The sequence below is a fragment of the Etheostoma cragini genome, chromosome 15 (genome assembly GCF_013103735.1).
Source record: "Etheostoma cragini isolate CJK2018 chromosome 15, CSU_Ecrag_1.0, whole genome shotgun sequence".
Taxonomy (NCBI): domain Eukaryota; kingdom Metazoa; phylum Chordata; class Actinopteri; order Perciformes; family Percidae; genus Etheostoma; species Etheostoma cragini.
Genome location: NC_048421.1, coordinates 14,757,319 through 14,771,621, shown reverse-complemented (window position 1 = coordinate 14,771,621; position 14,303 = coordinate 14,757,319). Strand labels below are relative to the sequence as shown.

General features: G+C 41.4%; 1 protein-coding gene across 2 annotated transcripts in view; it reads right to left on the bottom strand.

Moving 5' to 3' along the window:
• Positions 1-3,719: 3,719 nt before the first annotated feature.
• Positions 3,720-14,303, bottom strand: part of cdk12 (cyclin-dependent kinase 12) — an 18,905-nt gene continuing 8,321 nt past the window's right edge. Inside the window, exons 6-14 of one of the 2 annotated variants that reach the window (XM_034894755.1) lie at positions 12,025-12,214; positions 11,011-11,067; positions 10,600-10,701; positions 8,819-8,896; positions 8,596-8,712; positions 8,376-8,507; positions 7,902-8,113; positions 7,181-7,618; positions 3,720-5,471 (exon numbers count right to left, since the gene is read on the bottom strand). In XM_034894755.1, the coding sequence (XP_034750646.1) occupies positions 5,056-5,471; positions 7,181-7,618; positions 7,902-8,113; positions 8,376-8,507; positions 8,596-8,712; positions 8,819-8,896; positions 10,600-10,701; positions 11,011-11,067; positions 12,025-12,214 (1,742 nt within the window). In that variant the 3' untranslated portion in view covers positions 3,720-5,055. Of the gene's footprint in view, positions 5,472-7,180; positions 7,619-7,889; positions 8,114-8,375; positions 8,508-8,595; positions 8,713-8,818; positions 8,897-10,599; positions 10,702-11,010; positions 11,068-12,024; positions 12,215-14,303 lie in introns of both variants that reach the window. The other variant, XM_034894753.1, reaches the window with a different exon arrangement.

The following is a 14,303-nucleotide window of genomic DNA, read 5'->3' as shown; positions in this document are numbered from 1 at the left end:
CCCCCCCCCCCCCTATTCACCAGCACCAACACCACCCCCCTCCTTTTCCACCAGCCCCTCTGCCCTTAAAGCGGCAGCATCCACACACACAGAGAGAGAGACAATAATTTTGCCTTGCTAATGAAGCTGTTTGAATTGAATCAATAATGAGATGCTTAGACCTTGGAAAAGTACTTTGGTTTGCAAAAAGTGCTGCATCATGCAGAGAGGGTGACGTGTCTGTGTCGGAAGTGGAGGTAACTGTAAAAAGGTCAGAGAAAGATTGTTTTTAAGCTAGTGTCTTTTCCCTTTTGAGCTTTTTTTCCCCCATTATTGATTATTGATAGAGCAGATGTAAGACAAAAAAAAAACTCTTCAGTTTAGGTTGAATTTAAACCAAAGGAATTCATATGATTATTTTTGGATTCATGACCTGACAGCAGGAAATCAACACATACATGTATCATCTGGCCTCCTAAAAACCTCTTTGGTTGGACCCACTGCTGTTGAGCGATAAAGAAATTATGAGTGTGTGTGGCAGCAGTTTCTCACAAAACTATAAACTGGATAGAAATGGAGATGGTGTTATGGCATCAATAAAGCATGCTGTTGCAGCACTAAAGCATATATCACTGCTGGGATAAAGTCAATCAATTTTGAAAATATCACATAAATAAGGATGTAGCCATAAATGAAATAACTGACATAAAATTTTGTTTGATAGAAGACAAAGAGGGGACCTGATGAAGACAGCACAATTAGCTCACCACCCAAAATGCATTCATAATTAATTTCTTTCTTCTTCTGCTCTTCAAGTATGGGTCAAAGGGTTTAAATATCCCTTCAAAAAAAAAATATATATATACACACAGTTTTCTTTTTTTAATCTGTTGATTTTTACATGTTCAGTTTACTATTCATGCTTTCCATTAGCTGATCACTCTGCATGTGTGTGTGAGTGTGTGTGTGTGTGTGTGTGTGTGTTAGATGTGGGACTGCGGGAGTCCCATTCTCCCCTCTCTGAGTTTACACATAGTCACTGATCAAACAGCCTCAGTCATCAAACTCAACATCAAACCATAGCATGGCACAGAGAGACAACAGCGGCCCAGATTTACACTGCACAAAGGAACACACACAGATACAAAGGAACACACACTGACACACACACACACTGACACACACCATTTGGAGCAAGAGATATTAAATTGTTTTAAAGAGTCCGTTAAGAGATTTTAATAGTGCAGATCCTATTTTTTTTACCTTCAAATTAAATCTAGAATTTTATAATAGTAAGGAGTAAAAGTGATTAAAAAAATGAGTGATTGAATTTATGGAGCGATTTAGCTGCATAATTCATAGTTATGTTTTGTCTGGAGAAGCCTGCAGCAGTCAAATCTCCAACACAAACTCTGCACTTTTGAGTGTTATCCTGGATTGAGTTAATACACCTGAATGGGAAAAGAAATGAGTTTCAAGCCATCCATAAGACTTATCTAAATACTGCATAAATACAAACTGTCTACACTTCATAAAAAATATTCATTTAAATGTTTCATTCCACTTACTCCTCCCTCCAAAGCCAGTCAGTTTGCCCTCCTTCCTTGTCTATCAATCGCACGTCTCCATCCCAGATTGCCCTCTTCTTCTTTTCCTTGCATCCTGAGTGAGTTTTCTGCCAAATTAAAATGTAGCACCAGTTGAGAAGGACGGATTTGCCAGGAGTTTTAGATAGATTCTTACATTGTTTGTTGTGGCAAGCTGAAAAACGACAATTAACTTTGTGGCTTAGAAAGTTTCTGCATCTAAAAAGTTACTATGCACTTTCACAGCTTCAAGTCAGACTTTCTACAACAACAACAAATAATAAACTATGATTGACTGCTAGCAATTCGGGCTAGCAGAGTAGACATATTTCTCAAAATCCATCAGCATTTTGTCTAACGGCTGATGTTCAAGAAGAAGGATACACATTCTTCTGTGCTTTGTAGTCGGTTGGGGTTGTGGCAGATGTGTAATGTGGTAGCTGGGTACATCATTTTACATTCATTTGGAAGAAGCGGCCATTTGTTCAAGGTTGCCAGACTTCACATAGTGGACAAAGGATAGCTAGTTGCTAAGATGGTGGTAAAATATGTTTCAAATATATGCTTTAACAATCAGCTTGCACATGAACTGAGAAAATTAGACCAAGAAATGATGCAGAAAAAAAATACAAGTGCATGAAGAAATTTTGGATGAATTGACTGAAATAGACAGTCAATGCATTATTTGCCTGGAAGTCCTCCAAAATCACTGTAGCTGACAGTGAAGCGACAGCATCCAAAATGGAGGCTCCATTTTGGATGCCGCCGTCGTCGTTGTCTGCCATAGCGAGAACGTGCTTCAGACTGGCAGCGTGGCACATTTATGGGCATTCCCCATAAGGTGCCTTTCTGATTGATGGCGCAGCCTCGTGCACCTCCCTCTCGTCACTCCTCAGTCCTGATTTATTCGTCTAGTCTCTGTGACTTGGCACTGGCATTGCCCACTACTTCTGGAAACTCCCTGCGGGCACATTCACTATTATTTGGAGTCCCGATGGGCGAAGGCATCAGACAGAAAAATACACACCCTCATACACACACGGCACTGTCTCTTCTCACTCACACTGGGCCCGTGCTAGAGGGCAGGTGAGCCTCCCACTGCCTCCACTCTGAAAGGATCTCTCACCCAGAAGGCTCAGCTGCTTGGTGGGCCAGAGGGGTAAGCAGCTCTGTAAGCCTGCCAAGTGAGGATCTGGTCTGGATATGCATGAGGCCAATCCTAACAAACAGCCGCACACAAGTCACACACACACACACACAAATCAGACAGACAGACAGACACACTCTCTCTCTCTCTCTCTCTTTGCCAATTGACAGTTTATGATCCTTGTCTGCCTGTCAGGATCTTCATAAAGAGATCAACCCAAGTGGTAATGGAATAAACACATAAATTAGATTGAGGCACACAGAGCACCTTCCATCCCCAGGGTCAGTCATATACTTGCACATATTAGGCAGTGTATAGGAAACAATTAATTATAAAACCTAATGTTTCACAGGAAAAATTTAACTATACACTCCAACTGCCACACGTCTTTAGTGTTTTAAACAAGCCTCCAACCATGTGTTCAAAAGCCTACAGTGATATGTAACAATACTGTTTGCCTCCAAGCATGATAGCAAACAGATTATGTGTCAGTTAACAGAGAAAAAGGACATACAGCAGATTGATATTCATAAACATGCAAAACTCGGTCTTAAGTAATGAAATGACTGAATAAAGCAATTTGGATACGACAAAAAAATTAAATAGGATTGAAAACAATTTACTCTAATCTTAATTCTTTTTCATGTTTAAGATGTAGTTATGCATATTCTTTTAGATTTAGGTTAATTAGATTGTATTCTTTTTTTTTAGATATGAATTAGCCTACCTGTACTTTCAATTCGGTTTTAGTCATTGTACTTGTTTGATCAATTACTTTACTAGCTTGATAGGTTTCTAGTAGACTGTAGAATGAAAGATGAGTTTCCAGATTCTAAGAGTGAAATGAAACACTAGAAACCCGGTGTGTAATTTAGCCCAATTTAGATCAGGCTTTGCCAAGGCCTGACTGTGGAGACTTCCAGTAGTTTGAGCAGTAGCACGAGTGAATGCCTACCATCTAGTGGCAACTTCAGAGAAACATTTAGAGACGCCAGGATAGACAATTCAACTGGTCGCATTACTTCCTTTAATAAACTGAACCAAGAAAACATATATTACAAAATATTTTTTTCTTTTTACAGACACCATGAAACCATTTCTCCTCCATTTCCTTTACCAAAGCAAAAAAAAAAGAAAAAGAAAATTGGAAACAGAACAGTGGACCATTATTTTTTTTAAGCGTGTATTATTTTCTTTATGTAGAAAATAACTGCCACAAAAAAAGAAAAAGCTTTTGTTGCACAACTTGGCTGGAAGGCAATGACATATTAGCTGAGGCTTTCACAGCCCACCAGGACAAGCCGGAAAAGTCAGTTTCTGTGTGTGTGTGTGCGTGTGCGTGTGTTACTGCTTCATACTTTAACTAGCAGAATAGCATGTGTATGATGAAGCAGTCCGTTGTAATGTAGTGGTTTAATCCATATTCAAGACAGGAAAGTTGCGAATGGCAGGCTTAGGACACAGAAGTTAGCTGTACGTGACGGAAGAAAAATATTCATGTGGGCCAGTGATGACAGACAGAATATAATATGGAACAGCCTTTGAGTAAAAATAAAAAAATTTTAGTCCTGCAGATGCACACTGTGATAAGTGCCATCCAAAGCAGAAACTTAACCTACAGGTCCCTGCTAGGCCCGGATCATTCAGGGGTCGTTGGGGTCACAAAGGAGGCACAAGGCTGAAAACAGGGGAGCTAGCCAGGCAGCATGTAAGGTTCAATGGGAAACTCATGGTCCTCCAGTGTTCTTATCAGTGTGCTAATTGCCTCAAATAAACTCATACACGGTATTTTTTAGCCCCACCTAATTTTCCGTCACACCGTCACATACATCACTCCATCACAGAGTGGAGGACAGCTACTTTATTCTCCAAAACACTGATAACTTGGTGAGTTCTTGGGCACTGCAGTGGACTGGACAATCATTTGTTTTGGAGAAAAAATATCACAGTTGCTTTCTAAGTTGAGTGTCAGCTGCATGGCACTCAATTTGATAGCTAAACTTCATTCAAGTCAGCACCTTCAGTGGGAGGAACGGGCAAGGGATTGCAGGTGGTGACTGTCCCTAAATGGATTGTTAAGTTCCTACTGACACCAGGTCCAAATACGCCCTCCGATAAGACAGCTTGTTCAGAGGGTAGTGAGGTTATTAACCTTGAAAATGCCCATAATCTCTTAATTTCAGACATTCGACTTCAAAATCTTTGATGCAACTTTAACTACCTGGTCCAGTGATTCATAATGTGTAGGTGTCCCTCTGCATTCTTCCTCTGCCTTTCCCTTCAAGCCGGGACTGCTGGATCTGTCCCAAGATACCTAGGTCTGTCTCAGAGGATGATTGATGGTCAGCGGGCAGCTCCATGGGAAAAGCGGAGGTCCTGGTCCTTAGGGAACTGTGCTGCAGTGGTAGAAGCAGCAGTCCCCAGTCCTGCTGGGGCCTCAGCTGCAGCTGATGGTTTCGGCGAAGAGTCTACAACCCAGGGTGGGGCGGGCTGTCCGCGGGCCAGAGCATCCACAGGAGATGGGTCCTTGCTGCGCTGAGGGGCCCCAGCTTCCGAGTCCTGCTGAGAGATGAGCTGGAGCAAGGCAGCTGCAACGGCAGGGCTGATGTCCTGGCTGGGTTGGGTGTCAGACCTGACCCCCTGGGCATTTCCAAGGAGGGGAGCTGATGGAGGTGGCCCAGGTGGAGAAGGTGGACGCTGCTCAACAGATGAAGGCACCTGGTCGGCCCCAAGCCGTTTCCTTTTGGTTGCTGCACCATCTGAGGGGGCCAAAACAGGACAGAGGACAAATTGTTAGGTATCATTTGTCAAATAACGTTTAAATTCGATGTGGCCTATCAATACGATACGCCTTAATCTAATTGGTCATCTTCTATTTGATATGCAGTTGGGGAAAGTAAAAAGGTATTTTTGTCCAATGGGCCTGACATGGAGTCACACAATGTTGACATTCCCTACCTTCACCAGAAGAGGGGGAGCAGAGCACTTTAAGTGTCTCTTCAAACACTACGAAGTACATTTCAGTACCATTCTAAGAGAAAACACATCGGCCAGTATTGCAATAAAGTTAACTTGTTAACCAGAAGACACTGCGTAGATATGGTACAATACTAGAAATATTCAGACCTACAAATACATTTAATTCTAGCCAAGTAAAAAAAGAATCTACAATCATGCAACAATTCCGATATAGCATATCTAAAAGCTGACATTTGAATAAATGCTGTTTTAATGTGTCTAGTAATCACTGTTAAAGAATGTTTATTAACCGTAGTAAAGCATTGAATTTCTTCACTACGATTCCAAAAAATAATTGCATTAATGTATGCACAAAAAAAGATGCATCTGTATTTGTTTTTCCTCCAAACCACCTTCTACAAAAGTAAAAAATGTGGGCACTGAGTGAGAAACATTAGGAAGGGCATGTACAGCTGGATGAACAGAAAGGGTGACTTATGTAGGAGAATTTTAAGCACTATAAAAAGGTCACGACAAGGTCACTAAACCAGGTTAGTGTCGAGTTTCTCTTACGATCTACAGCAGTGCAAGGTAAACAAGGCAGAAAGAGTTTCAGAGGCCTTGACAGGAGAAATAACCAGAAGAAAACAGAACTGTTACCATTCCAGTGTCAGCAGCACAGTCAATAGTTTTATTCAACTTGCTAATCACATTTTGTTTTTTTAATTAATATCGGAGTCAGAGTGCACAGTTTAAAACAAAACAAAAAAAAAAAGTGTGACAAACCAAAGTTTAAAAGAAATGCATGCAGGTGAGGTCTAAAGATTCAAAACATTTATTTTCACTTGATAATTTATTATCACTTTCTTCATAAAAAGGCTGACATACAGACTGTTTAAAGCAACATCTCTTCCTGTGAAGAAACCATGACACCTGCTTTATAATGAAAATGAAGTAAGAACATGTGTGGAGATGGGACAGATACAGAAACAAAGACTGTGAGAAAGAAACAAGGAAGTGGGAGAAATGTGGAAGGGAACAATATAGTGTGAAACTTTTCACTCAAATTAATAACACTTAACTTTCTTCTGGTTTATTGAGTACACCAGAGAGATGTCCATGTGCACCGAAACCTGTGCCTGGTTACGTGTGACGACAAACGCTCCAGACATTTTATGAGGTACTGCAATTTTCAATATGTGAGGTGGTAAAAGGGGATAATAGTGAGCGTGCATGTTTACGGAAACACGGGGGATAAAGTAAGGGGTGGGGGATTCATAAGTCTAATGACCAAATACATTTGGTTAATTGATAGTTTTGTTGATTTCTTCAGGTAGTCTAAAGTGTAATTAATTTGATAAAGTATACAGGAATTTTGTGTAAAAAAAACTCAGCTTCTGTTTGTTTTCCGACCTGCTCTCCTCATCCGTGCAGTCTGCAGAGAATTTCACCTGACCCTGGTTTGGTTTCCCCCTTTCTGTAACTCACTAGAGACTAAACCCAGACTTGCCCTTGCGATCAGTAGTAGAGGCGGACGAGCCGCGCATTAATGCCTCCTCTGATTGGACGCCATTGCTCTCATCGCCTTGCTCCTCGGTCTGTGGCTTGATGATGTGACCCAAAATGAGAGCAAGCAAATTGGCCTGGTCTTCCTGGCTGAGCGGGTCTCCAGATGTCGGCGAGAGTTCCTGGGGTTCGGGAGTTGGCTCTGGTGGCTGAGACCTGGGAGCAGAGCGGGCCTGGTCCTCTGGAGCCCCCTGGTGGTCAGAGGCCTCACTGAGGGCAGACAACGACTGGCTGAGCGTCTCTGGGTTGGAGAGAGTCTCTGGGTTGGAGAGGTTAAGGAGCTGGGCCACCTGGGGTAGGCTGAGGTCCGTCTGACCCTGAAGAAGGTTAAGCAGCACCGCCAACTCTGTCTGGTTCAACTGCTCTGCAGCAACTCCCAGGCCTAAAACACATTTTCGCAACCAGAATACAAACTATGAAACTACAATACTGTAGTCTTTGACATCAATCTCAGTCACTTTTCACTTGCAGTGAAACAGTATGTCTGCATACTGCACCCAATCTCTGTCAACATAGGTAACGAATAAGTACATATTTGGCATAAGATGGGACAATGAGAAAACACTGCTGTAAAGTGTGCGCCCCCCCCCCAGTTGAGCTATCTTATGTCTGATGTGAGTTTCTGCTAAATGCTTTTGGGATGCAGCTGTTACCTGACAACTCACTCTCTAAATTGGCTGTGGAGGGTGGTTTTCCAGGTGGAGGGGGTGGGGCTCCTGCCGGACTGCTTTGGGTCCGACTGTTTTCTCCGCTGGAGGTCCCAGTCACATCCTTACGGGGCACTTTAGGCACAGGCACATCCTCGGGCACCCCGCTCTGACGTGCACGTCTTCTCTTCTTACTCCACAGCTCGTGGCAGTCCTGATGGTGAGGAAGACTGGAGACACAGCCAGAAAGGTAGATATACAAAGAGAAACAAAACGGTATAGCACAACCATTAATTACAAATATGTAATCAAATCAAAATAAATGATCGCTTATATAAATATATATAAGCAACAAAATAAAGTATTAAACAAAGTATGCACAGTGTGCATTTACATATTTTTTCCCATTATCTCTCACAACGAGAAAAATCAGTTATATGTCTGACACAATCTAGATGAAAAGGTGAAAGCAGAGGCCATGGGGCTACTGACTCTGGTGGCGGCATCTTGCTTGGCTCAACATTACTCAGAAAGTCACTGTTAAGGGCGTGCTCGGATGTGCAGCGCCGTGCAGGGTCGAGGGTCAGCATTCGGTCCAGCAAGTCCAGGGCAGGAGTAGGTAAACTGTGCAGAAGGGGAGAGATTTTTCAACTCTAGAAACAGACGAAGGGAGATCACTGCTACTTTGGGGAAGCTCAGCATGGCTACGTACAAGGCAAACTCCTCCCGCAGTCGCCGTCTGTACTGCTTCTTGGGTTTCATGGTGTTGAAGAGGGGAAGTTTAATGACGTCAGGCCAGGCTGCAGGACAGGGACTCCCGCACAGACGGCTGAGGGAAATGACAAAGAAGTGATGAAGAAAGAGAAAAACAGGGTGTGAAGGTTTGTAGCAGAGGTTCCTACTTGAGGTGTTGTTTTCAAGAAAAGACAGCCTACCTTATGAGCTCCAGCTGTAGAAGCTCCTGATTAGCCTGGAAGATGGGCTTCTTGGTGAATAGTTCTCCCAGGATACACCTGAGATCACAGAGAAGGGGTAGAGGTAGGAAAAAAAATATACATTTCCACTCAACAAGCTTGAAATAAAGCATAAAACACAGTGTCAAAGTGGGAATGTCTCTGTGAGACAGTATGATTGTGACCAATAATTTATACTATATTTGATTTATAAAGATACATTTCCAGTTAGACACACCCTATATGATTTCCCATTTATATTCTGACATAATTAATCATAGATAAAGAAGAATAAGATGTGAGCATTAGGGCTGTTGGAACAAATTCTGAAAGTCAAACCTAATTTAAACACCTCAACACATTTAAATGCTGAAATTACTATTCAAATTTATTTTTTGTTAATAAATAAGTCGGCTATCGTTAGCTAATCTCACTCTTCTCATGTCACGTCTGATGAACACTAAGTTACGGGAGGGAGAAACGAGGCATTGTGAGCAAACGATATGTTAGTACAAGGTTCAAGGGGGATTGACAGCCTGAGGCTGGAAATCAGAAGATGGATGGGAAATAGTTTTAACAAGACTTTAAAAAAGTCAACATCCACCGAGCCAAAATGCTTATGTTATCATCAGTTAACTCGTTCTGGTTTCTTATTTGCGTCGTAAGTTATAAGAGCCTAAATAGGAGCACAGCAGCGTTTGGTCTATATATCAATGCCGTTAGAATCGTGGCTAACGCTATTGTTACTTAGCTTATGACAAATCGTTTCGGCTTTGCTTTCCAACATGATGTCATTGTGCTAACTGAGCACTGTTGGTCTTTACAACGGAGCCGCTTCAATACACTTGTTAGATAATGTTTCATTACAGAGTTCTCTGTTGAGTTGTTTTTCTCGCTGTGTGTTTGTGGTGGAAAATAATGTAAAAAGAGAGTGGCGTGCCAGAAGTACAACGTGCCATTATGTAGATCCCTCGCAAGGCCAGTCTAAGATTGGAAGGCCCTCTAGTGGACAGAAGGTGTAACAACAACCACATGCCAGAAGATCCGCCTGATGTCCCTCACCTTCTGCTTTGTTTGTGTTGGCATTCTATAATCTGGTCTGATCTCTGCAGGGTAAACCCAGACAGCTAGCTAGACTATCTGTCCAATCTGAGTTTTCTGTTGCACGAATAAAACAACATTTGAACAAGCACATGTTCCACAAAAACAAGTTCCTCCCCAAGGCTATTTTACAGAGGCAACGGTATTGCAATGAACCAGAACATGTTTTCCTTGAATCCCAGAATGTTGTGTGAACTAGCCAGACCATCCTCTTCCTTTATAGACGTTGGTCTGGCAATGCAAAACAATAGTCAGGTTTCCATCCAAATTTTCATTGAGATTTGGCACAAAAAAAAGCAAAAGTATGCTCGTTTCCATCCTCTATTGTTGTGTGATTATTGGGAGTTGGTTTATCAAGATAAGCAGCAAGTGGCGCCAATTGTCCAGTCAAAAAACTATTTTTGCTTGCTAGCACACCAAGAGAGTAGTGGAGCCTCTTCAGCAGACAGCAGCAGCACCCGAGAATGTCGCTGTAGCGTCTTTGATTCGGCCAGCTGAGCACAAAGCCCAGCGCCTGGTGTCCGACGGCAGGGCTGGCTGAAACTTGCTGATCACAAACAACTCAGCCTCAGCCCGTTAAAACGTTTGAGATATTTCAAGACTTTTTTGAAATAACCTGTGTTTTCACAGGTGGATGGAAATACACCTAGAGTCATACTCACCCACAGCTCCATACATCAATGGCTGGAGAGTATCTCTCCTCTCCCAGCAGGAGTTCAGGGGGGCGGTACCATAGTGTGATTACTTTATTAGTGTACGGCCGACTGGGGGCAAGAAAAGTGAAAAGACGGTGAGACTCAGTACAAATTCATAGAGTGTAGATGTTCCAGAGTGCACAAACATTTTCCGTGGATTAAAGAAAGTCAAAAGACCCCTGCTCTAAAGGACACAACTGTGACAGACACCACCATCTAGTGGAGATTCATTGTAAAAAGTGGGAAATCCATGCTTAAGGTGAGGCTTAATTAATGCTTCAATCATCATAAACACATGACATGAACATAGGGGGTTCCCTTAGACATTGCAAACATTTATGAGAAGAAGAAGAAAAAAAGAAAAGAAAAAAAACTTACCTTTCCTCTGAACTGTAAAGCCGGGCCAAACCAAAATCAGCTAGTTTAATCTGACCTCTGAACAGAAAAACAAAACAAAAATCCAATATCAGAAGCAAACACTACCAAACATGAGAAAACAAGCTCTGTCAACAACTACAAATTACTGAGGCAGTAACTCACCCTGGGAAAAAATTAAATAAACAACTCCTCTCCCTCCATTTTTTATTTTGATTCAGGTTACTATTGGCTCTAAATGCGCCATTCCACAGCAAGACCCACATTCCAGCAGTTTATTTATTAGCATCTCAGCTACTGAAGCTCGTTCAACTTTTCCTTGCATCCTGTAATGTTTATGCATTGGATGCAGAATTAAACTGAGCAAGCATCTGTGAGAAGTTGCTGTACTCCTTTCATTGCTGTCATCTGAAACGCCCAGTTTGTAGCAGAGTAATTATCTTTGCTGCTGACGCACCTCAAAACATTTGCAGTGCAATCATTAAAGTTAGCTTTCGGCAGCTTTTGGTTTTGAGTTAACAGTATTTACAGACTACAGCTGCATTTAAAACCATCTGCAGGAATGTTCCAAGTTGTTGATTTGGATAAAGCTGCATTACAGCGAATATTGTAAATGTCCACTTGTGTAAAGGGATCAGAGGTACTAAAGTAAACAAATGAATAAAAAGTAGATCTAAACACCTGTAGGTGATACGGATGTTACTGCTAAACCACTGACTGGTGATGGCCTAGCTGTAACCGCAAATTAACCACAACAGTCTACCACACACACACACACACACACACACACACACACACACACACACACACACACACACACACACACACACACACACACACACACACACACACACACACACACACACACACACACACACACACACACACACACACACACACACACACACACACACACACACACACACACACACACACACACACACACACACACACACACACACACACACACACACACACACACACTTTTATTTCTGGTGTTCATGTCTTGTTTCTTACCTGTTGTTGAGAAGTATGTTTGAGCATTTGATGTCTCTGTGCAAGAAGTTGTTCTTATGGCAGTAGTCCAGACCCTCCATCAGCTGGCGCATGAAGCTGCGGACATGCTCATGGGAGAACTGGACCAGGCCTGACTCCAGCAGGCCCATGAGGTCGTGGTCCATGTACTCGAACACTAGGTAAAAAGCACCTAAACCCAGAGGGGGAGATGTATTCAGAAGTCTGGAGTTTAGAAAAGTAAGCTTGTGACAAGAGGGTTAATATGTACAAGTCTTAGAGTTTTAAAAAACCCTGAGCCTGAACCTTATTTTTAAATCTGGCACCAGGCTGGAGTACCTGGATGTACTATTACCAGCTTCCAAGATCTAAACTATAGCTTTAAATTTGCTTTTCAGCAGGTTAGAATACTATACAGAGAGTATTGAACAAGGCAATTATTGTGCTTTGTCACCACTGCACAGCAAGCTACTACCCTGAAGGTTGAAAAAGAAGGCCTGCTAAAGAGAATCATCATTGTGAGTGAGTAGAATAATTAGAATTAAAAAAAAGATCCAAGATTCCAGATTTTCTTCACAAGCAAGAATGGTATAACTACTTTAAATCTGTTGGGGCTAAACATTAGTTTATATTAGTAACATTTGCAAAAAAAAATATTTTTCCATGCATACATCACTTAGTTAAGCAAAAATATATCTACTAGGGTTGTATAGTCAGAATGAGGGCTGTCTAAATTGGCCAAAAGTTACGTTCAAATTCACAACTTGGAGAAAAAGTCATTTAGCGATAATACTTCGATTGCGATATAAAGGATTATCAAGGAAAATGCAGAAAATAAGCTACTAAATTTTGAAATTTGTATTTTTTAACTTGAACATACAAAGTTAAATGAGCAGGAGAAGAAACACAAAAAAATTGGCATAGTTTAAATAATTAATATTTAAGAAATTTAAACACAAATTATTAATAAATTAATACATTTTGTGTGCCCTTATAAATAATGACATTCAAGATGGGTTTAATGTAATAACTAGTGATTAAGTTACAAAATATAACTTTTACAACATGTTTTTTGCAGTTATGTACGATTTTGCTTTTCGCTTCTCAACAACAGAAGTTCACGAGTCATCTTCTAGTCTTTGCTCTAGTTCAAAATTCCCATTGACGCGTTTGTGAAGTCTTCTTCACTTTTGTTGTTGGTTTACTTCTGCTAGCGCTAGCCACATGATAGAAACGTCAACACACTAGGGCTGCACGATTTTGGCCAAAATAATAAATCGATTATTTTTTATCAATATTGTGATCACGATTATTCGTCGATTTGAACCAAAACAAATTTAATTGTCACATAGGCTATTTATAACTGCTTTCCGATCTATATTATGTTACATTCTTCTTATTTTGAAGTTGTGTAGACACACAGCTGCAACACATGCTATCTGAAATAAATAGCGTAGGATTTTTTTTTTTTTTTTTTTTAATGCATCTCTGAGAAAGCTCCTTCACTTGTTTTCTACAATACAACAATAACTGATTAAAAGAGCTAGAGAGAGAGCGAGGGAGTGTGATGGACGTACTCACAGAGTGACTGTTAATCATTATGAAAAGGTCCAGCACGGGTCAAATGGCGGATACACACTTCGTGTGTATGAAATGTCTGTATCGTCACTGCGCTGCATTTTTATGAACTATGATATTCTGGCCATGGGTCACATCTCTGGCCCAGGTCCAGCAGCTCCGTCTCACACGCTATTACTCTACCAACTGAAGTTAAATACATTCAATAACTTCTTCTGTGTTCTTTGCCATGGCGGCAGCGATAGCAGTTACCCGCGGAAACACTGGTACAAATAAAGGTTTGCCCCTCATATTTAACAATATACAGCTGTGTTAATAAAAAATTAAAACTTTAGACAAATGTCAGAAGTGTGGACCGGCGCTGTGAGGCGGGGCTGCGTGGAGAGAGAGTACAGGAGAGATCCAACACAGGCACGGCTTTACAGAAGAAATGGGTCATGTAACAAAATTAAACCATATCCATATAAACAGGATTAAACCGGATGGGAGGACATCAGCACCGGTGCGTCCTTTAGGAGCTAACAGCTAACAGACGCTACTAGTACCGACCACTGCTGTTTTCTGAAAAACACAGACGAGACAAAATGTTGCGTTTACTGGTAAACTGGTAAACCTTGAGACCGACTTATAACCGACTGCTATCTGTTGAGTTTTCCTCCCGTTACTCTGTCCTCTGTGACTGTCTACATCTAGAAACTAAGCTG